This window comes from Meles meles, chromosome 15 (genome assembly GCF_922984935.1).
Source record: "Meles meles chromosome 15, mMelMel3.1 paternal haplotype, whole genome shotgun sequence".
NCBI classification, from domain to species: domain Eukaryota; kingdom Metazoa; phylum Chordata; class Mammalia; order Carnivora; family Mustelidae; genus Meles; species Meles meles.
This window is the reverse complement of record NC_060080.1, coordinates 7,558,674-7,579,436: the sequence shown is the minus strand read 5'-3', so window position 1 is coordinate 7,579,436 and position 20,763 is coordinate 7,558,674. Positions and strand designations below refer to the sequence as shown.

Here is a 20,763-nt window from a genome sequence, read left to right as displayed (position 1 = left end):
GGGCGGAAAAGGGGGTCGCTAGAGGCCGGGAGAGAATAAAGACCCTTAAATAACAAGGACCAAACGCCAGACTCCACGGGAGGGACAGGAAGCGCTGAAAACCCAGTTCGGGGTGCGGAAGAGCTGGGGGCCACGGAGAAAGGAGAGGTTGGTCCGCCCCGCCCCCAGCAAGTCCCTCCTTCCGCCGCTCGCTCCGCCGCTCGCTCCGCCCCCAATAAAAAAAATCAAACCGGGAACCTCTACCCGGCCGCCTCCCATTGGCTATGCGAATGAGCGAAGCCCGCCAGGACCAATGAGCCGCGGACACGGCTTGGCGAGCGCCTTCCGGCCCGTCCCCGCCGCGCCGCCCGGCGCCTGCCTCACAGGCCGAGGGCGGGACGTGGGGCGGCGGGGGCGCGGCGCGCGGAGCTCAGGCGACGGCGGGACTGCACGACGGCCGGGGCGCTCGGCATGGCTCGCCTGGTGCTGGGTAGGCGCCGGCTTCCTGGTGTCGGGAGGCCGCCTGGGAGGTCCCGGCGGGGCGGGCGTGCGGCCTTAGGCGGAGCCGGGGTGGGGGATGGCGGGCCCGGCCGGCGCGAGGGTGCGGGGCCCTGCCGGACTCGGGGCGCGTGCGGAGGGGAGGCACGTCGGCGGGGCTCCCGAAGCCCAGCCAGGGGAGCGTGGCGCGGCGGGGACGGGGAGCCCCAGGGCTGGGCGCGAGCCCGGGGCGGAGGGGCGGCGGCGGGCCGGGCGGGGGCCGAGGCCGGGAGCTGCGTGGGAGTCGCGCGGAGCACCTTGATCCTTGGCGGAGGCTCCGGCCGGGGGCGACCTGAGAGGGTCAGGGTCAGGGCTCCCTTGATCTGGGCCCGCTGCCCTCACGCCGGCCTGCGTGCGGCTCGGCCGCGGGGTCACCACCTGTTCTGTGGAATTCCCACCGATGAGAACCGAAATACCAAAACCCAGCCCTGGAACCAGACCGAAGAGTTGCCTGCGATAGGGAACGGGGCCTTCCAGAAGCACTGTTAATGCGGCGGAACTTTCAAAAACTCGGTGGAACGCGGACTTCCATGAATTATGTAAATGCCCGTTTTAGAAACGACGGCGAGGGAGGTTGAGGATGATCCCGTCCCTTTTCTGGCGCCCCTTGGTCCCAACCCAGCCCAGGCGCTCGCACCTGCGTTACGGGGACGCTCTGCAGAGCAGAGCCCCAGCCCGCCCCCGCTTTTGCTAGCTGTGTGACCCGGAGCGGGCCGCGTAGCCTCTCTGGGCTAGTGCTGCCACTCTGGGCCGTTGTCAGGATGAATGAGTTCATACAGGTCTCAAGAGGGTAAGCGAGATACAAATATTTGCTGTAGGACTGCGGAGAGAACATAGAGGAGGGGGAAGGATCCCAGTCTCTGTTTAGTTTCTCTCGGGTGAATTCAGAGCCCGCTCCGAAAGAGTCTGTGATTCTGTCAATGAACTCATGATTCGAATAATTGTAGTCAACCTTTTGGGGAGCTCTGTTGGTTTCTAGATGACCGCTTTGGGATCGTGTACTCTTGCTAGCAGGTGTAGGACAGAGATGTTGCTGATGTGGGTTTATACCATCCTTAACTACAGTGGAGGAATAATGGGGGGCCACAGATGGCAAACCATCTGCTCACATAGATTCTAGACACTCGGATATGCCAGTTTCCCATTGGTGCTCATTATCAGTGAGTGGAAATGCGATGCGAATCTCAGAAACAGAACGTTTATTAGTGGAGATTGACCTACTTTATCATCTTAAGTGGTCTGGGGTTTTTGTTTGTTTTCTTGAGGGTTTTCATAGGGGGTAGTTACTCGCTCCTTTCATGCTGTTGGAATTTATGCATCTTTTGAACTGTTTTTTCTGAGTACTTAATTTCTGTCTGACCCTACTAGGTTATACTGCCTTTTAAGGAATTTAGGTTTCAAATCTCTGTTATCAAGACATTTCCACTGGAGAGCCATTTAAAAGAAAGGGGAGGCTCTTGTGAGAATCAGGCAAAATTTAAAGACAAATAAAAACTCCAGCAACATTACTAGAGGAAAAAAAAAAAAAGCCTAAGGCCGTGTTACCCTGATGTCATGACCATTTTTGAATGGAAAGGAAGCACATTCCTGAGGTCAAAATCATGGCCCATCCCTCAGGTGACTCCAGCCTGCTGTCCCTGATTGACAGGAGAAGGGAAAAAAACCCAATTCTCCTGCCACAATCTACCTAATGACCGTCCTTGGGATTATACGAATGCCATCTCCAGGCATTTGGTTAAAAATCTGGATTGCATAACCATCACTTTCTAATGAGGTGGCCTTAGGCAGGTTACCCTTTCTGTGGCTCCGTTTCCTGGTCTAAAAATGGGCATGATGATACATACCACATAGATTTCTCAAAATGAGTTAATATATCTTAGTGGCTTAGACAGTCCTGGTATGTAGTGTCATTTAAGCATTATTCATAGTTGACATGTCAGTTTCTGGAGAGTGGTTGGACAGATACATACATCAAAATATTAGCTATTCCCCCATCACTCCTGTAAGATTATCTCTTAAGGAAATATTTGTATTTATTTGGGGGAGAAGGCAAGTATAAGAATTTTCAGCATTAGTCTGTTAATAATGACAAATTGGAAATAAGTTCTGTTGGGGTGGCCTGGCAATGTGATAGAGTCATTCAGAATGGCTATATAGGGGGTGAAGGTGATCCATGATTACATAGGAAATGTCTTTAACTTATTTTGAGTGAAAAAAATTATGGAAAGAATGTGTAGTAAGATCACACGCATATAAATAAAAGTTTTAGACCTCTGAATTACATGGAGATGTCACTAAGAATAGTCACCAAAATATCGCCCATTCTAGTGGAACTGTTGATGGGTTTTCTTTTGCATTTTTGAAAATTCCACAGTGAGCTCAATGTAATGAACAAGTGTCAGTTCGTGTTGATTTTACAAAAAATTATAAACTTTAGAAAGTAGAACTCCATGGAGGATTTTCCAGGACCAGACTTAAGTTCTAAGCTTGTTCAGAATTAAGATTCTCTCTGCTTAGGTTCTTAATTTACTTGCTTTGATACGTCAGACTCCTCTTAACCTTTCCTGCAGGGGCGCCTGGGTGGCTTAGTGGGTTAGGCCGCTGCCTTAGGCTCGGGTCATGATCTCAGGGTCCTGGGATCGAGTCCTGCATCGGGCTCTCTGCTCGGCGGCGAGCCTGCTTTCCTCTCTCTCTCTCTGCCTGCCTCTCTGTTTACTTGTGATCTCTCTCTGTCAAATAAAAAAATAAATAAATAAATTTTAACCTTTCCTGCAGCAACAGAAAGATGAATGAGCAGTGCAATCCACTAGAGGTAATAATGCAAACTTTATATCTGGTTTTAAATACTCCAGTAGCCTCGTTTAAAGAGGTAAAAAGAAAACAGGTGAAATTAATTTTAATATATATTTCCCCAGTGTATATAAAATATCATTTTAGCACATTATATCAAAAATACTAAGAAGATGCTTTTTTTCCCCCCTACCCAGTCTTCAGAATTTAGTGGGTTTTTTATACCATCAGTGCCTGTTGGGGCAGCCACACGTGGCGGGTGGCTACTGTATTGGACAAGAGAGCCGCATTTTGGATGGCCTGATCTCCACCACATGCCTTTCCCACCTCGGGAAGTGGGAAAGGAGGTCATCCTGTCCCAGGCTACCCCCATCACTGGCTCTGGTGCCCTCCCTTCCTGATTGCAGGCATTTTGTTTCATTATTCCTCCACTTTTTCTTAGTCTCTCACTCCCCATCTTTTTTCCCTTCATGCTCAGATCACTCGTCTTTGAAAAGAAACCTTCCTTCCACCCCACATTTGCTTGTCTTCTGGTGCTCTTCATAGTAAGTCTTGTTTTAAAGACTTACCGGTTGTTCCCATCAACTTGTTCCCTCCTACTCTCCAGTGTTCTGCAGAGTGGCGGCTGCGTATTTTCACTACTCCGCCACAGCTGTCGTGTGGCAAAGGACAAGTCCCACGATTAGTTTTCAGTCTCCTACTTGACCTTCCAGTAGCGTGTCTTACTCTGTTGCCCATTCCATCTTTCCCTGGGTTTGGGTGATACCACTCTCCCACATTGCAGCCAGAAAACTCTCCAGAAAACAAATCTGTTCATACCCCCCTGCATGATAACCTTTTATGTCACCCGTAGTAAAGTACACAGTTGCAGTATTCTTTTTTTTTTTTTAAGTAGTCTCCAGCGGCACCTGGGTGGCTCAGTCAGTTAAGGGTCTGCCTTCTGCTCAGGTCATGATCCCAGGGCCCTGGGATGGAGTCCCACATCAGACTCCTTGCTGAGCGGGAAGCCTGCTTCTCCCGCTGCTTGCCACTCCTCCCTGCTTGTGTGTGCGCGCATGCACGCGCGCGCTCTCTCTCTCTCTCTCTCTCTCTCTGTCAAATACATAAATAAAATCTTAATAAAGTAGTCTCCATGCCATGTGCCATGAACTCACATCCCTGAAACTGAGAGTGGCATGCTTTGCTCTGCTGACTGAGCCAGCCAGGTACCCCTGGGATGCAGTATTCTGGAGCAGTATCATTACATTGTTCCTTCAGGCCCACAACCTGGTGAACCATTTTAACCTGAGCAGTAAAAAGACAGCGGTGGTTTAAATAGGAAGAACTTGGAAATAGAAGTCAGAGGCCACAGATGGGCCACTGGATGTGCCTTTGTTTCCTTATTGATCAAAGAGGGATTATCCTTGCTCTATAGTTAGTGATGCTGTGAAAAACCCAGGGACCTACTGTATTTGAGAGTGATTCGAAGATTCCGAGTGCCGCGCTGTGCAAGTAGACGATGGAAGATGAGCAGCAGAGCAGTTAGCTGTACACGCCTTCCCGCGGAAACTCGCCGTTGGGTTATTCAGCGAAGCTCCGTTCCGAGTCTTGCAAATTCTGTCCACAAGGCTTAGGAAAATGTGACTAAGATGGTGCATGCCCACGCTGCCCTAGAGGACAGGTCAGTTTCACAGTTTGTTACATCGGTGGGTTAAAAGAAAGAAATTATGTGATCGTCTTCATAGATGCTAAGAAAAGGTAACAGGAATTTCTCGAATATCATTAAGTTTATTTTTCAGCCCAAAGCCAGCAGATGAGAAAATATTAAAGTCAAGAATAGTCCATTATTAAGCATTATTAAGCATATTGTATTAGATGCAGTGCAATTGGAAAACAAGGAAGTCCTGTATATATTTAAAAGGAGGAGGACCTGGATAGTACTACCAATTCAAAACTTTTGAGTTCTTAAGATATTCGTAAGTCAGTTCAGAACTTGTTTTCCTACATAATTGTTAAAAATTACATTTCAAGTCCTAGAGTAGCCAGCAAAAATGCATGTCGTCCACAGCGTGGCTAAACTGTGCTGTTAATGCAGGACTCCATGCTCGCTTTATAACATGGACGAGAAAATTCTTTGTAAGCTCATCCGACAACGTTGTAAGTGCCTACAGATTGCCACGAATAGAGTCAGCAGAAGTAAAACTATTTATAAAAGCGGTTATTGCCCTTGATGAGTCCCAGTTTAGTGGAGGAAGCAAGTGATTTTTCCTTCGAAAGAAAGTAGTAAAGGTAGCGTGCTAATCCGGCACCTGCGTGTCACAAGAAATGAATGCTGTGCGCACGGCCCAGGCTCACAGGGTGGCCTCCCCGCTTCTCAGTGTCCTCGCCCATGAAATGGCCGTAGTAGTATTACCTCCCAGGGTGACTGTGAAGAATGAAGATGTTCATGTATAATCACGAAGTAAGAAATGTTTTGTCAGTTGCAGCTCGAGAGGTGAAAGTGTGGCCTCTGTGTCCTTGTTGTGTCCTGTGCCCTGCATCAGGGGGAGCGAGATTCCAGGGGCTGCAAGGGCAGCAAGCAGGGGCCGGGGCTGCGGGTTAGAAGGGCCCTGCCCCGGGAGGACCTTGGGCTATTGACTCCCGTTGCCAAGTTTGCTGCCAGAGCATGAACCCTCTCACTCATGTTTGCTTTGTGTCGCCGCAGGTCTCATGAGCTGCACCTTCTTCCTGGCAGCGAATGGTCTCTATTCCTCCAGCGACGATGTGATCGAGCTGACTCCGTCAAATTTCAACCAAGAAGTTATTCAGAGTGATAGCTTGTGGCTTGTAGAATTCTATGCTCCCTGGTAAGTAGAAAGTAGTTGTGGGTTATATATGGTACTTCATAAGGTTAGAGAAAATATTATTTAAAAGTGTGATTTTATTCAGTCATCTAGTTTATCTAGCTCATTGCTTATTTAAAAGATTTAGGGAAGTGGGAGACTCCCTAGAGTGGTGTGAGTTAAAGGCCATGGAGATGGAGTCCACCGAAAAAGTACGGTTGAAGCAGCTAAGTGTTGCAAAAAAGAAGAAAGAAAATCCTTCATCTGATTTTAAGAAGGTATATCTCAGTGATGAGGCAAGTGGGATCTTGATGGAAGGGAAACGTGTTTATGCTGAAAAATACTGGGCACAGGAAAGGGAAGAACTAGTGACTGATTCCATTCTGTTTCTTGAAGAGAGTTGCTTCCAGAAATATGTCATTAAAAACTGGTTTAATTTTAAAATTCTTCTCTTGCCTTACATGCATTGCTGGCGATGGGGACCCATATGGGGTAAAGATGCAGTTATTGTTGAAATTAATGGTGCATGATTATACATAGTCAAAATACAGTATTGCACTAATTATTTATGTAGTTCAGTCTGTAATGCAAACAAAACAAAAACCCAGCAAGTAGGCAAGTGTAGAGACAAATGAATGGAAACTGCAAAGTGTGCTCAAGGCTGTTACTTCTGTAATCTACCAGACCATGAGTACCCTTAGGAGACCTGGGTCCCAGCCAGCTGTGCCCTGCAGATGACCTCAGGAAGTCCTTTTAGATGTGAGCTGCACCCCCTATGCTCACATAGGGGTAGTCGGTGAAATTCTTTTTTTTTTTTTTTTTTTAAGATTTTATTTACTTATTAGATCACAAGTAGGCAGAGGCAGGCAGAGAGAGGAAGGGAAGCAGGCTCCCTGCTGAGCAGAGAGCCCGATGCGGGGCTCGATCCCAGGACACTGGGATCATGGGATCATGACCTGAGCCGAAGGCAGAGGCTTTAACCCACTGGCCACCCAGGTGCCCCAGTCAGTGAAATTCTTACAGATTCTTCTTACTTCGTTGAGTGGGTGCATTTGAGGATATACCTGATGAAAGATTTTCCTTTATTGCTTTAATTTTTTACTTTGCAAGACCATGAAACTGACTTTTGGAAACTCATTACCAGTCCTCATGGACTATTTCAGTTAATGTCCAGTGTAGCAAATTACGGTAAAACCCTCTACTTTGATGTTGCCACATTGTGAATACTATTCATCTGAGTGCCTTTATTATTTTTTTAAAGCCTCTCTTTTTTTGTTAAATCCAAATGAGCATTCTGTATGGGTTAATTCATTCGTATTAGTAAATGTACAGATAGTAATTGTACAAACTGTTCTGTTGAATGCTTTTGTATGCAGTTTTTACAAGTTAGATTTTTTTTTTTCTTTTATCATTTATGGCATGAGTAACTGACATTGTTTTGGGGAGCTACTATATAAAGATAATATACCTCATTCCAAAACTAAGCTAAAGAGCATCATGAGAAGGCCAGATCTGGACCCTGTAGCTAATGGTTACTGTTAGTGGCAGTTTTGCTTCCTAATGTTCTGGGGAACAGGAGGTCTCATTAGAGCAGGTGTTTTTCTTCTCTTGTGTTCAGACTTGGCAGATTGGTGAAGGCTTTGAGTTCCTTCCAGAATAAAGATTTTCTTCTTTGGCATGTAAAATAAGGCATATAGGACTGTGTAGGGAACCTAAAATATCTAAATAACATCAGAATATTAAAATAAATCTTGATGCGGTTGTGTGGTACTCGTTCACTGGGACAGTAAATACCAGGATCTGGGCAGCTCTAACACGTAGACTCCATGGTCCCGAAGTACTGATGAGCATCGGCAAGGTTAGAAGAGAAGTGTAGCGCTGTGCCAGTGATCTAAGAGTAGGTGTGTTGTGAATGTCCACTGTTGAAGGAAAGCCTTCATTTCCATTACAAGTTAGCAAAATAGAGGTGTTCCCCCCATTAGAAGTTCTTGGAGCCCCTGCATTTTTGTCCACCAACACCTTCAGGGTCTGTGGACCACAGGTGAGGAACCCCTGGGTTAGAGGCATTTTGATCTGTCTTTACTGTGCTTCATATCAAAATTGAAGGTAACGTACGCTCTTGACAATCTCTGATTTGAGTCCTATCATAGTATAAGCTGAAATTAAAGAGGCGCAAAGTCCTATAAAATTTCGACTCCTGGACTTCTAAGCAGGAGCACGTGGACAGCAGGATATCAGATAGAAGTATGTAGAAGCAGCATTCCAGGACATTTCCCAGAAGATCCTGACTTTTATTTATTTTATTTTAAGATTTTATTTCTTTGACAGAGAGACAGTGAGAGAGGGAACACAAGCCAGGGAAGCAGGAGAGGGAGAAGCAGGCTTCCTGTCGAGCAGGAAGCCTGACGTGGGGCTGGATCCCAGGACCCCTGGATCATGACCTGTGGCCAAAGGCAGATGCTTAATGACCAAGCCATGCAGGTGCCCTAAGGTCCTGACTTCTAAAATATTGGATTAAGCTTGGGCCCCTGTGGAAGGTGATAGTATATCGTGACTAAGAACGTGGGACCTGGAGTCAGAGACCTGTCCAGCAGGTCTGTCACCGGTCCGCTGTGTGATAGTGGACAGGTCTGTCTCCTCATCTGGAAGATGAAGATAACAAGGCCTGTCTTCAGTGTCGTGCCGAAGAAGTTCTGTGTGAAGGGCTCCCATGGTCCTGGCACATTGTGTTTGCTCATTAGGTCTTTAGAAACCTAGATAGGAGACTTGACTTTGTTTTTTCAAAAAACAAAAAATAATCACCTATGCGTAAACGGGTTATGGTATCTTCATACAATGGATGTTACTCAGCCGTGAAAATGAACAATATAATGTCTGCAAGTTTGATAAAGGGTATAAACATAACAGGTTTGTGTATATATAACTTTTTAAAAGCACTCATCTGTATATGTTATGTTTCACAATAATTTATTTCAGATACTGTTCCCTAAAAGATTAAAGTTGTTTTTTCTTGTGTTCTCGTCTCTGTCTCTCTCTTGCTCTCTCTTGCCCTTTTAACCCCACCTTGTGGTATCGAGGACTTTTCAGCTTGCGAGGCTTATAAATTTGGGATTACATGTACATTTTTAGCTCCGCATGCTGCTGTGAGAGCCAAAGAGCATTGAGATTTAGGCTCTAATATTGATGGCCTCATCTATAAAATGAAGAGGTTGGATTAGATCAGGGAATATCAAACCTTAATGGGCTTAAGGATCACCATCTTATCTTACTGAAATGTGGGTTCCTGAACTCCTTCTCTAGGCATTCTGATTTTATGGCACCCAAGAATCTGCATTTCGCCTGGCCTTACAGAACTCAGACCACACACTGAGGTACACTTGACCAGATAAATGCTAAAGTTCCTACCCAGGGTAGAGTTACAGGGGACAGTTTAAACTCTTTAAATATAATTTGATTAAACAGTAATTTGGAAACTTTTTAAGTTAATATATAAAAAAGGATTATTGTAAAGCCACTTAAAATGGCCAGTTCCTTCTCATCACTGATCAGGTTTTATTAGTACATGTACTCCCGGCAAGCACGCGCCCCTGTGCAAGCTACTCAGTAGACTGCTGGTGGAGTTTGTTTTTTTTTTCTTTTAAGATTTTATTTATTTATTTGACAGCACGCACAAGCAGGGGAATGGCTGGCAGAGAGAGAGAAGCAGTCCCCCTCTGAGGAGGGAGCCTGATGCAGGCCTTGATCCCAGGACACCGAGATCATGACCTGAGTCAAAGGCAGATAGACACTCAGTGGACTGAGCCACCCAGATGCTCTGGTGGAGTATTTTTGAATTGGGGATTAAAGACATTAATTGTTGCCTTGTGTTTTCATCTCCTAAAAGGTGTGGCCACTGCCAGAGGTTGACACCAGAATGGAAGAAAGCAGCAACTGCATTAAAAGTAAGTTTCTGTGGGGCGCCTGGGTGGCTCAGTGGGTTAAAGCCTCTGCCTTCGGCTCAGGTCATGATCCCGGGGTCCTGGGATTGAGCCCCACATCGGGCTCTCTGCTCCGCGGGGAGCCTGCTTCCCTTTCTCTCTCTCTGCCTGCTTCTCTGCCTACTTGTGATCTCTGTCTCTCGGATGAATAAATAAAATCTTTAAAAAAAAAAAAAAAGTAAGTTTCTGAGACGTCCACGTTCCCTGTGAATGTGTAAATCAGTATGCAGCTGGGCTTGATGTGGGATGGGAAAGTCATTTGCATATTGAAGCTCAGAGCCTTTGTTCTGGTGCCAGAATCATGTAGGAAGCGAAGGGATAGCATACATTTAATTTTTATGTTGTCTATTTTTGTTAACTCGGTCTTCCAGATGAGTGACATGATGATTCTTCATCATGGTGATTCTGGGAGCTGCCGAGTTCCCCCCAGAGCTGGCTTCCGTCTCACCCATCATTCCATGCAGGAAGGATCGTCCAGGCTAGAGCCCTCATTAATTCTGTTTGTCAACCTAACCCTGCCCTTTACCATCTTGTCCCCAAGTCTACAAGAAGCGAATGGTGGGTTTTGTGGAATCTGCTCCAGTTGAAAGAAAAGTAGCTAATGCTTTTCTGTTTTCACAGGATGTTGTAAAAGTTGGCGCAGTTGACGCAGATAAGCATCAGTCTCTCGGAGGCCAGTACGGCGTTCAGGGCTTTCCTACCATTAAGATTTTTGGCTCCAACAAAAACAGACCAGAAGATTATCAGGGTAAGGACTTTTCCTAATGACTCCATTCCCCTGGTTGGAATTCTAATTTGAGCAGGTAGGTCAAAATGAGGAGCAAAGGCACGTTTGTTTTTGTAAATAAAGTATTTCAAAACACAGTCACACCTGTTAACCTATTGTCTAGTTGCTTTCACGCTCAGATGGCCGTGTCCGGTAGCTACGGCTGACAGGAAGTCCTGCCCAGCTGAAACAGCTAGTGCTGTTTGGCCCTTCACAAAGAGTTCATCAGCTCTTGGTCTAGAGTGAGAAAACCCTGTCTTTCTTGTTAGTACCTTTCTTAATTTGGTATATTTCCAAGTAGATTGGAGGAAAGGGTGCTGGTTCAGAGGGTGGAGGCCTCTGGAGATAGAGAAGGAACAGAAGGCTGTGGTCTGTGCACAGCTTGCCCTTCGTGTGAGGATGTGTCGGCCAGGGCCACGGAACGACACACTTGGAACATGTTCTCAGTGTTGCTTACTGTATTTGCTTTCTGATGTCAGGTCTGAAAGTGTTCTCACACAGTTTTCTCTCTTCCTTGGCAATTTGATAAGAAACTTTTTTTTTTTTTAAAGATTTTATTTATTTATTTGACAGAGAGAGAGATCACAAGTAGGCAGAGAGGCAGGCAGAGAGAGAGGAGGAAGCAGGCTCCCTGCGGAGCAGAGAGCCTGATGCGGGGCTCGATCCCAGGACCCTGAGATCATGACCTGAGCTGAAGACAGCGGCTTAATCCACTGAGCCACCCAGGCGCCCCGAAACTAATTTTTTTAAAAAAATGAAATTTTCCAGAGATTTTGTTAGAGTTTTGCCTTTAAACTGTGAAGATAACCTCATGGTCTATATCAACCGCGCACTTCCGAGTCCATTATGAGCCCCCTGACTTTTTCTTGAGTAATAGAGTTTTTTGTTTGTTTGTTTTTTGTTTTCTTGTTATCTTTTTAAAGATTTTATTTATTTATTTGATAGAGATCACAAGTAGGCGGAGAGGCAGGCAGAGAGAGGAAGGGAAGCAGGCTCCCCACTGAGCAGAGACCCTGATGTGGGTCTCTATCCCAAGACCCTGGGATCATGACCTGAGCCGAAGGCAGAGGCTTAACCCACTGAGCCACCCAGGCGCCCTGAGTAATACAGTTTTTGATGAAATTTCTAAGGGCTGTTGTCATTATTGAGTTTCAGTTATAGGGCTTGTTATTTCTTACATTAGGAGTAAATTCAGCTAGAGAACCTAAAAAAGGCCCAAGATAACTGTGTCATAAATAGGGTAGAACAAAGAGGCCTGGACTGCTTTCCAGCATATTTTGTATCCTACTTTGTGCGTATTTTTTTTTCTCTCCGTTATCATAGAACTAGTTTCTTCTCTTTTCTCAGTTGGTAATTTGTTCTCTGCTGTTGCAACTAGATAATAAGTTTCTTACTCATCTCTGTCCATGTTGCACACTCTGTAAACATTTGTGAGTTTCTCTCGTTTGTAGATGATATTGATGGGTGAACAGGAGGGTGTTCTTATTCACACTAGTAACCTAAAACTGAAGAAGGGGATTTGGTTTTCCCAGTGAAAAGTCTAGTGCAGAATGCATTATAGGGAGAACTTGGCCCTGTGTTAAATACACGTATGTACTGTTGTGTGTTCAGACATCCCATAAAGCTGACAGATTGAGGTCGTGTCCTCCAGGCACACAGCTCACCGCCACCTGTCCGTCTCATATTCCTGTGTCTTCCTGTAGGTGGCAGAACCGGTGAAGCCATCGTAGATGCTGCTCTCGGTGCCCTCCGCCAGCTCGTCAAGGATCGCCTTGGGGGCAGAGGCGGCGGATATAGTTCTGGAAAGCAAGTAAGGCTGTATAATGTTAATTTTTGATGTGTGCAATGATTCTGATGCTAGAATATGGATTTCTTGTGGAGGATAGGTTTTGTTGTTGTTTTGTTTTTTTGAAGTCACTACTATTGTAGGTAGTAGAATTTTTGGTTAAAAACAGGTTAGATCAGCAATGCCAGAGGCAGTCAACCAACCATCCTGTTCGTTTGACCTCCTCAGAGGCAGTCCTAGGGCAGCTTGCCACAGCTGTAGGCCAAGAACCAGGCCACAGATGTGCTTCCGCATCCCCGTGCTAAAATGGAAGAGTTTGAGCTGTAGACAGAGAAAGAGCTCCAGGTCAGGGGAGCCAGGCTCTGGGATCCTATGGCCTTTGTAGTTCTAAAGTGGAGAAAGAAAAAAAGAGACCAGATGGGCTTTGGGCAAAGAGGGGTGAAATTTGAATGATCTCTTGGCCTGTATCTGGCAATCAGCCTGAAATCCTGGAAAACCCGTATAAATGGACAGGGAAGAAGACAAAGAAGTTCTTGTTCCATGGATTGGTATTTTAGATGTCCATGCAGGAGATGGGATATTTAACCATGATGTACTTATGTTCTCGTGAAGAGGCCTTAAATTCTTACAGATAGAGATAAAATGGCCCTTGACTCTTAAAGAGACCAGTAAAACTAACTCCTTACATAGATGAAGAAGTTACCCAGAGATTCCAGGCTCTTACCTTTTATTTCAAACTCCCAGCATGTAATGGGCGTAGTTGTCTCCCTACCTCCATGGCTTTTGGCCCACGCACCAGTAGCAGTAAACAGAACTGACTGCTTCTGAGCTTTGGTACTCAAGAAAGTTCTTTGGAGGCACCTAGCTCGTTCAGTCGGAGGAGCGGGTAACTCTTGATCTCGGGGTTGTGAGTTTGAGCCCCACATTGGGTGTAGAGAGGACTTAAATAAATAAAACTTTAAAAAAAGAAAATTCATTGGAGAAAAGGGATTAAATGTTATATTTAGCTTTCTGGAGCGATGGGGATTCTGTCTATGGGAAGGTAGCAGCTGCGGTGCATTTAACCTCCTGGGATGAAGGAGCCGCTGTGCCCGGTCTGAACTAGTAGTGTTACTGGGCAGTTCTGTGAGCAGTGCAGGGGTTCCCTCGAGCAAGGATAGAACTGCGTGCGATAGCTTATACTGTAGGGACTGTAATTGACAGTAAACACCGCTTGACACGCGAAAATACTACTAAGGAATGCCCCCAAACTGAGTAAGTTTTCACTTGAAAGAAAAGCCCCAAACCTTGTTAAGATGTGGGCGAGACTGTTAAATCTGTTTGGAACAGGAATAATGTGCTTTCTGGCCACGCCTAGTTTAATGTTCGGTGTCACCTGTGACAGGGTAGGAGTGAAAGTTCAGGCAAGAAGGATGTGATTGAGCTGACGGACGACAGCTTCGATAAGAACGTCCTTGATAGTGACGATGTTTGGATGGTTGAATTCTATGCTCCTTGGTGTGGACACTGCAAAAAGTAAGCGCTCTCTACCAAGTTCTGTGAGTCACGGTGCTTTCAGTACGGTTACCTCGATTGCTTCGAGGAAGCCGGCCCAGACCTAGGTAATCCCCAGGATGTCCAGAAAAACTCGGGACTCTGAGTGATGGTTACACGTCGGCATTAGGGCCGAGAGAATCTTCTGTCGTGTGTTCGGAGATGAACAGGGAGCCAACGTCCCGATTTGGGGAGGGCAGTGACAAAAGGCCCGGGAGGGAAACGTGGAAGGGTGTGTCGCTTCATGCCACACACGCGCACAGCGTGTGTCCGAGGGTGCTTCCACGGGCCTGGGCAGACATGCACATCTCACTCAGGTATCTGTGCCAAGAGTTAAAACGCTTTAAGGTGCGAATATTGTTCCGTAGCCTCGAGCCAGAATGGGCCGCTGCCGCTACAGAGGTCAAAGAGCAAACGAAGGGAAAGGTGAAGCTCGCCGCTGTGGATGCCACCGCGAACCAGTTCCTCACCAGCCGATACGGGGTGAGTGTGCCTGTAACGCTCGTTTCTCTCAGAAACACACCATGATTTCAACTCTTACTTCAGCCAGCGTTCCGAGCCTCCCTGTGCGGTAGGAGGGCAGCTGTTTGGCCATTTGTATTGAGACTAAATGACTTGTTAAAACTATTAAATCTTCCAACTCAAGACTTTTTTTTTTAAATCCAATATCTCACTATTTCTGCTGTGTGCTTAGTGCGAATATTCAACTTGCCCAGGCTTCTACAAGTCGCTAGCATTGCTTTCAAAGTCGGTCCATTTGTTCTAGAACAGATGTGTTGTATGAAGTATACAGGCGAGGTTTGAATAAGCCCTGGCTAAGCCTGGTGCGCCGCAGACTGTTAAAACCACAGATTAACAGACCTTTGTGTCTCATCCCTGATCACTGATGCAGGCCGGGACATTGTTTTGTTAAATGACCTATAAGGTAGTTTTAGAACCCATAGAGATTATTTTATTTCTTACTAAATGTTAATTTGATTGCCTTGTCTTTTCTTTTTCATAGATTAGGGGATTTCCTACAATCAAGATATTTCAGAAGGGAGAGTCTCCTGTAGATTATGATGGGGGGCGAACACGATCCGACATCGTCTCCCGGGCCCTGGATTTGTTTTCCGAGAACGCGCCGCCTCCCGAGCTGCTCGAGGTAAACCACTTCCATCACTCGAGTTAGGAAGCACGTATCCAGTCTGATGGCGGGGACTCTGCCTCGGTGATGACTCTGGTTTTGTCTTTTCCGATGAGCTCTTTCCATTCTCTTCTAAAGCGCTCTCTTGGAAGGGTCACTGTGCTTCCCAGTGGGGAAGATCTGTCTCATAAATTGTTGTGTTTTCATAACTTTTAGCACTAAAATAGTTACACCGCGAGGACAGGTGTACCAGGCTGCTTCTAAACAGAACGCATCCGGTCACGCTGTCCTTGTTCTTCAAGTAATAGCTGTTCGGTGTGGCTAAGCACGTAGTGGGCATCGTGCGGCTACGTTTACGTCTGTTCCTCTCGGTTCCCACACGAATGCTTAGAGGTAAATAGGCTTTTAGCTCCGCTTTACCTGAGGAAACAGAGGCACAGAGAGCCTCAAGGGCTCGTGCATATATAATACGTTTCTGTCTGTTTAGCTAATGATTGTCGGAGCCAGGCCACACCCAGGCTTTGTCACTCACAGAGCAGAGCTGTCGCTGGTGCTGCAGTACTTCCGAGGCTGTCGTATTCAGGAGCAGCCACTCGGTCCCGTGAACTGCTTTGCTCTTTAGTGAATGTGACGGGGCCAAGTCTTCGTCGTCACACTGACCTCTGGGTTTCGTGTCAGCGGCCTTCCGACCAGCCCTTGTCTTCTGGGCCCACAGATCATCAGTGAGGACATCGCCAAGAAGACGTGTGAGGAGCATCAGCTCTGTGTCGTGGCCGTGCTGCCCCACATCCTGGATACCGGTACGATGAGCAGAGGCTCCCTCGCCATCTCCGCTCTGTGCTCCCGGCTCTGAGAACGCATGCTCGGTTGATGAATGTGACCGTTGATGAATGTGACGGACTCCTTTCTCTTTCCCTTGAAAAAATTCTGTCTGTTTCAATCAGGAGCTGCTGGCAGAAACTCGTACTTAGAAGTTCTTCTAAAGTTGGCAGACAAATACAAAAAGAAAATGTGGGGGTAAGTTGTTATTATCTCAGTAGGATTTGTCTGGAAGAGCTTCGTGCTGCTGAATTTCGGGTTTCCACTGTGTTCTCTGTCAGATGTGTCCTGTTTCTGGCTTTTTTCTTTTTTTAATTTAAGAGGTAAATAACAATTATCATGTAGAAGGAAAAGCAGTCAGGACTCTTCTTTATATAAAAGACACTCATCTGTGCCACGGTGTACTCCTTCTCAGAGCAGTCATTTTAAATGGTGGTTGGGGTCCCAGCTAGCAAGCAAAAACCGAGTCCCCTACCTGCACTCTGGTACAGCTTTGAGGGCTAGATAAGGCAGAAGTAGAGGGTTGTTTTCTTACTCTTTTCCAAGTGGGGGTAAATACAGGCAGATTTTTAAGGCACAGTATATCTGCTTCCCGTTGAACGTTTTTGCTTCTCGTTCTCAATATCTCTTGCCGTCCCACCTGCCTCCTGCCCCTGCTGCCCCGCTCAGGTGCCGAGTTCCCAGGATCGTGGCCCTACAGTAAAGCGCCTTCCGGCACCCCTTAGTCTTTACCGCTGTAGCGGTTGAGTAAAGAAACGCAGTCGAGCATGTTCGTAGGTCTGGAATAATGACATGCCAGAAGTCACTGACACTCCTAGAGAGCATGCTCAATCCTCCCAGTGATTAGTAGGAGTTCAGGCAACACAGACAGAAAATTTGCCAGGTTTAGTGGACGATATTTCAGGGGCCGGGAGGAAAATTTTGCAGATTTGGGGGACTTCTGGAGGTACAGTTCAGGGCTTCTAAGAGAGGACCTGGAGTTAAGAGCATGTCTAGAATACGTTATTTTTGTAAACTTTTATTTCTACATCCCTTTCATTCCATAAAATAATTGGAGTGTAATCATTTTTTAATACCTGCTAATTATATTTCAACTATTTTGAAAGGGATCTTTACCCTAAAAACCCACCTGTCTTTCTAGGTGGCTGTGGACTGAAGCTGGAGCCCAGTCGGAACTTGAAAGCGCCTTGGGGATCGGAGGGTTCGGGTACCCTGCCATGGCAGCCATCAATGCACGCAAGATGAAATTTGCTCTTCTAAAAGGGTCTTTCAGCGAGCAAGGCATTAACGAGTTTCTCAGGTAATTTCTTGCTCTCTCGAGTTGTTTTTATTTTGCGGCTTCATTCTGCGGTGGTGTGGGTTCAGAACTGGGTTTGCACAGACCAGGCAGTAGATGGAGTTGTTTGGCATTTGGCATTCTGTAGAATTAGGTGTTTGAGTTCTAAGTCATCTTCCTGTAAGAGCTGTGTCCTCTTTCCTGTGGAAGGATTCTGCAGAGCGATGGCCACCTTGCCGTTTTGTGCCGTTGGCATTGAACTCTTCCTGAGTCTCATAAAAGTCTCACACGGGCCGGAAGGAGCCCGTTCTCACCCGTTCCCACCCTAGCGTGCTCTGTGCCCTGACCTCGGGTAGGATGGCTTCCGTTCCTCCGTTCCTGGCCATTAGCTCTAGAAGGTCCTTCTGTGGAAACGAGCTTACTTCTGAAGTGACTCCAGCAGTGGGCAAACAGCACAAGGGGTTCCCAAAGCCAAAGTACGGAGCCCTCTGTCTGCCCTGCTCTTCAGCTCGTCCCAAAGTTGACTTCATCACCTTCCAGCCAGATAGAAGGCAGTGGCGCCGCACCGTTTCGGTGAATGCGTCTCCCTCGTAACTGGGCCTTCCACAGCGGTGAACCTCTTCAGCCCAGACCTTGTCTCGCTCCACTCCTGTAGAGCTGGTACTAAGCTCCGGCTAAACAGCTGATTAACACGTATCTTGTAGGCTTTATGTATTGCGTACCATATTCTTACTGAAGTGAACCCCGGAAGAAGACGCAATTAAGAAAATCAGAGAAAATAGTTTACGTTACTGAAGTGTGAAAAATCTGTGAAAATGGACTCGCACAGTTTAGCCCGTGTTGTTCTGGGATCAGCTATACTTAGAAAAATGTCATCCTTTTTCAGCAGCTGATTCCAGGGTCAAGACCCTTAGGAAATGCATGAGGGCGAGAAGTAACAAGATTGAGCCCTTGGACTCACTGATTGGCAGTGACCGGTTCTAACCCCAGCTTTGGGTTTATTCGTACTTCCTTTCAACTGGTTTTTCTTTTCTGGTTTGTTGTTGTTTGTTGAGTGCAGAGGAGGTGACTAGTCTGCAACTGTCAGGATTGTGCCCATGTTCTACACCACCTGGGATAGCTTTTGTGTGCTTACTTTGTATTTAAGCAAAATACGTTTTTCTTAATTATTGGTGATAACTGGTTTTACCTGATGCCAAGACTGAGTAATTTCACGCCTGGTCGCATTGCTGTTCTTGCTTGCAAAGAGAACACCGTTCAGGAGCAAGAGGTGAGAAGTGCCTCTGCAGGAACCTATAGGCAAGGAGCCATTTTAAAAGCCCTGATGTGCTCGCTTCGGCAGCACCGATACTGAAAGCGTTGTTCATGCACGTGCACTCGCTTTGGTCCTTCCCCTGCAGGGAGCTCTCCTTCGGGCGGGGCTCTACGGCACCGGTCGGAGGCGGGGCCTTCCCCCCCATCAGCGCCAGAGAGCCGTGGGACGGCAAGGATGGCGAGGTGAGTCCCCTGCCAGGGGGGCGTGTGCCCGCGGGACTCGTCGTTGGGCTGCTTGTCCAGCCGCTTCGAACTCTCCCTGTCCCTGTCCCTCTCTGCTGTTGGTAAGCCAGGGCCCTTCCACCTCGAGGAAGCCTTGGCATGGTGTCGCGGACGTCCTGCCCTCAGCAGCCTTTCACGGCCATGTGGCACTGGACATTCTCGACAGCGACCGAGGGTTCCTCCTACTCATCACCCCGAACCTGAGCAGTTAGCCCGGAACTCATTTACTGTGTCTGAGACACCGGCACAGCTTTGGGACGGGTGTTTACTCTAGTTCACTTCCGCCCCTTCCTCCGAAGGACCAGCTCAATGGCTGTCGGTGTTCAGGAAGTGGGAATTGCTAAATTCATGCTCCACCTAAGTTCTCGGCTTTTCCAGCTGACATAATAGGCGGTGTTCACGCAGGAGCTGGGTGAGGGCGGAACGGGCTCTCCGATCCGGGGCATCCCTAGAAACGACTGCTCCGTGGTGAGCCCGGGCGCTCCGAGCCCCTCCCCCTGCCGCACCCCCCAGTGCCTGCAGGGCCTCACGTTGGCTTCGTTTTCTAGCTTCCCGTGGAAGACGACATCGACCTCAGTGACGTGGAGCTGGACGATTTGGAAAGAGATGAGCTGTGAGAGGCTTGGCACAGACTTCAGTTTGCTTTCTTTGGGAGAGTTCCCCAGCAGTGAAGGAACGTTCTTCACAATCAGATGAGTCTACCAGTGGCCTTTTTACCCAAGCAGCAGCACTTGCTGGGCCACGTGAAAACACTGCACCAGTGACCTTTGCATCTCGAGAGAACAGTGAAAAATTCTATGAATTGTGGTAGCCAGCGAATTGGGTTGTATGCTGTCCAGTAATATTTTGAGGAAAACTGATGGGCTGTTGACATTTTTCCCTCCCTCTGACTGCTGCTTGAATGTTCTTGGAGGCTGTTTCTTACATATTAAGTTTTTTTAATGTGATTCTTTCGTTTGAATATTAATGGCTTTTTTCCATTAAAAAATAAAATAATATTTTGGACAATGCCAATAAATGTATGAAATTAGTGTCCACATCATAAAATCAGAGTCTGATGTTTAGCCAGTAAATTAATATAACGAAGGGAAGACCCTGATGTCTTCCTTCCCTATAACCCTGTGACCCAGAGGACACCATCTGGAGGCCAGCCGCAACACTGATTTCTTATGTATCCTGCGAGGCCAAGTTCCAGCTGCGAGATGTGACCTGTACAACGAGTTTGTAGAAAGAAGGGTGAAAAGCAGTGGGCAGTCAGCTGAGAACTGCCCTTCATGCCCAGGATTTTGTCTTCAGCCCATCCCCAGTGACCGTTAGGAAATACGGCCGAGGACACAGCTCGGGATCTGACATGCTTCCTCGGGCCGCACAAGATGGCCATGAAGGCCCAACGCGGCAGCCGCTGACCGACTCCGAGGCGGGCCCCGTTTCTGTAAAGTGCAGTTCCAGTAATGTTAGAAGATAAGAGACCATTCAAAGGACTGAGCATTTCTTTATTGTAACTTAAAAAAAATAAATACAACTGTAACTAACTTTCGTGAGCAATTTCTCTAAAAGGTGAATTCCATAGGGTCCTCTGGCAAAGAGAAAGAGGTGTCCGTAGGAGTCTGAAGACAGGAAAAGCACGCTGGGGCCGCGCGGCTCTAGTCGAGGAGACTGAGGTCGATGCGGAAATAGACGTAGGGAAAATAGTCCTGGGTGCTGAGCTGCAGCCCCGGGATCTCCACGGACGCCTGCAAAAGACAGCGCGTTGGCGCTGTAGATGCAGAGAGCGCTCTGCTGTCCCGCCTCGTCTTCCCGTTTCGAGGCGGCTCTCTAGCTCTGACACACACACACA

The 20,763-nt window shown here is 47.1% G+C and overlaps 2 protein-coding genes across 5 annotated transcripts in view; one reads left to right on the top strand and one right to left on the bottom strand.

The window, feature by feature from the left end:
* Positions 1-342: 342 nt before the first annotated feature.
* On the top strand, positions 343-20,005 carry PDIA6 (protein disulfide isomerase family A member 6). Its single transcript, XM_045979007.1, has 13 exons — positions 343-469; positions 5,990-6,131; positions 9,991-10,048; positions 10,706-10,832; positions 12,554-12,660; positions 14,021-14,151; positions 14,538-14,652; positions 15,173-15,313; positions 16,011-16,095; positions 16,240-16,312; positions 17,256-17,414; positions 18,791-18,887; positions 19,475-20,005. The coding sequence occupies exons 1-13, from the start codon at positions 451-453 to the stop codon at positions 19,541-19,543; spliced, it is 1,323 nt and encodes a 440-aa protein (XP_045834963.1). The 5' UTR covers positions 343-450; the 3' UTR covers positions 19,544-20,005.
* The window catches only part of ATP6V1C2 (ATPase H+ transporting V1 subunit C2), a 53,290-nt gene continuing 52,412 nt past the window's right edge, over positions 19,886-20,763 (bottom strand). For all 4 annotated transcript variants that reach the window (XM_045979002.1, XM_045979005.1, XM_045979003.1 and 1 more), the window contains one exon: positions 19,886-20,659. In XM_045979002.1, the coding sequence (XP_045834958.1) occupies positions 20,570-20,659 (90 nt within the window). In that variant the 3' untranslated portion in view covers positions 19,886-20,569. The remainder of the gene's footprint in view (positions 20,660-20,763) is intronic.

What these genes read in the sequence shown, in the direction of transcription:
- PDIA6 (XM_045979007.1), top strand. An exon ending in AAGCAGCAACTGCATTAAAA is followed by an intron (nt 10,049 to 10,705) that starts GTAAGTTTCTGT and finishes CTGTTTTCACAG; the next exon opens with GATGTTGTAAAAGTTGGCGC. An exon ending in GGCATTAACGAGTTTCTCAG is followed by an intron (nt 17,415 to 18,790) that starts GTAATTTCTTGC and finishes CTTCCCCTGCAG; the next exon opens with GGAGCTCTCCTTCGGGCGGG.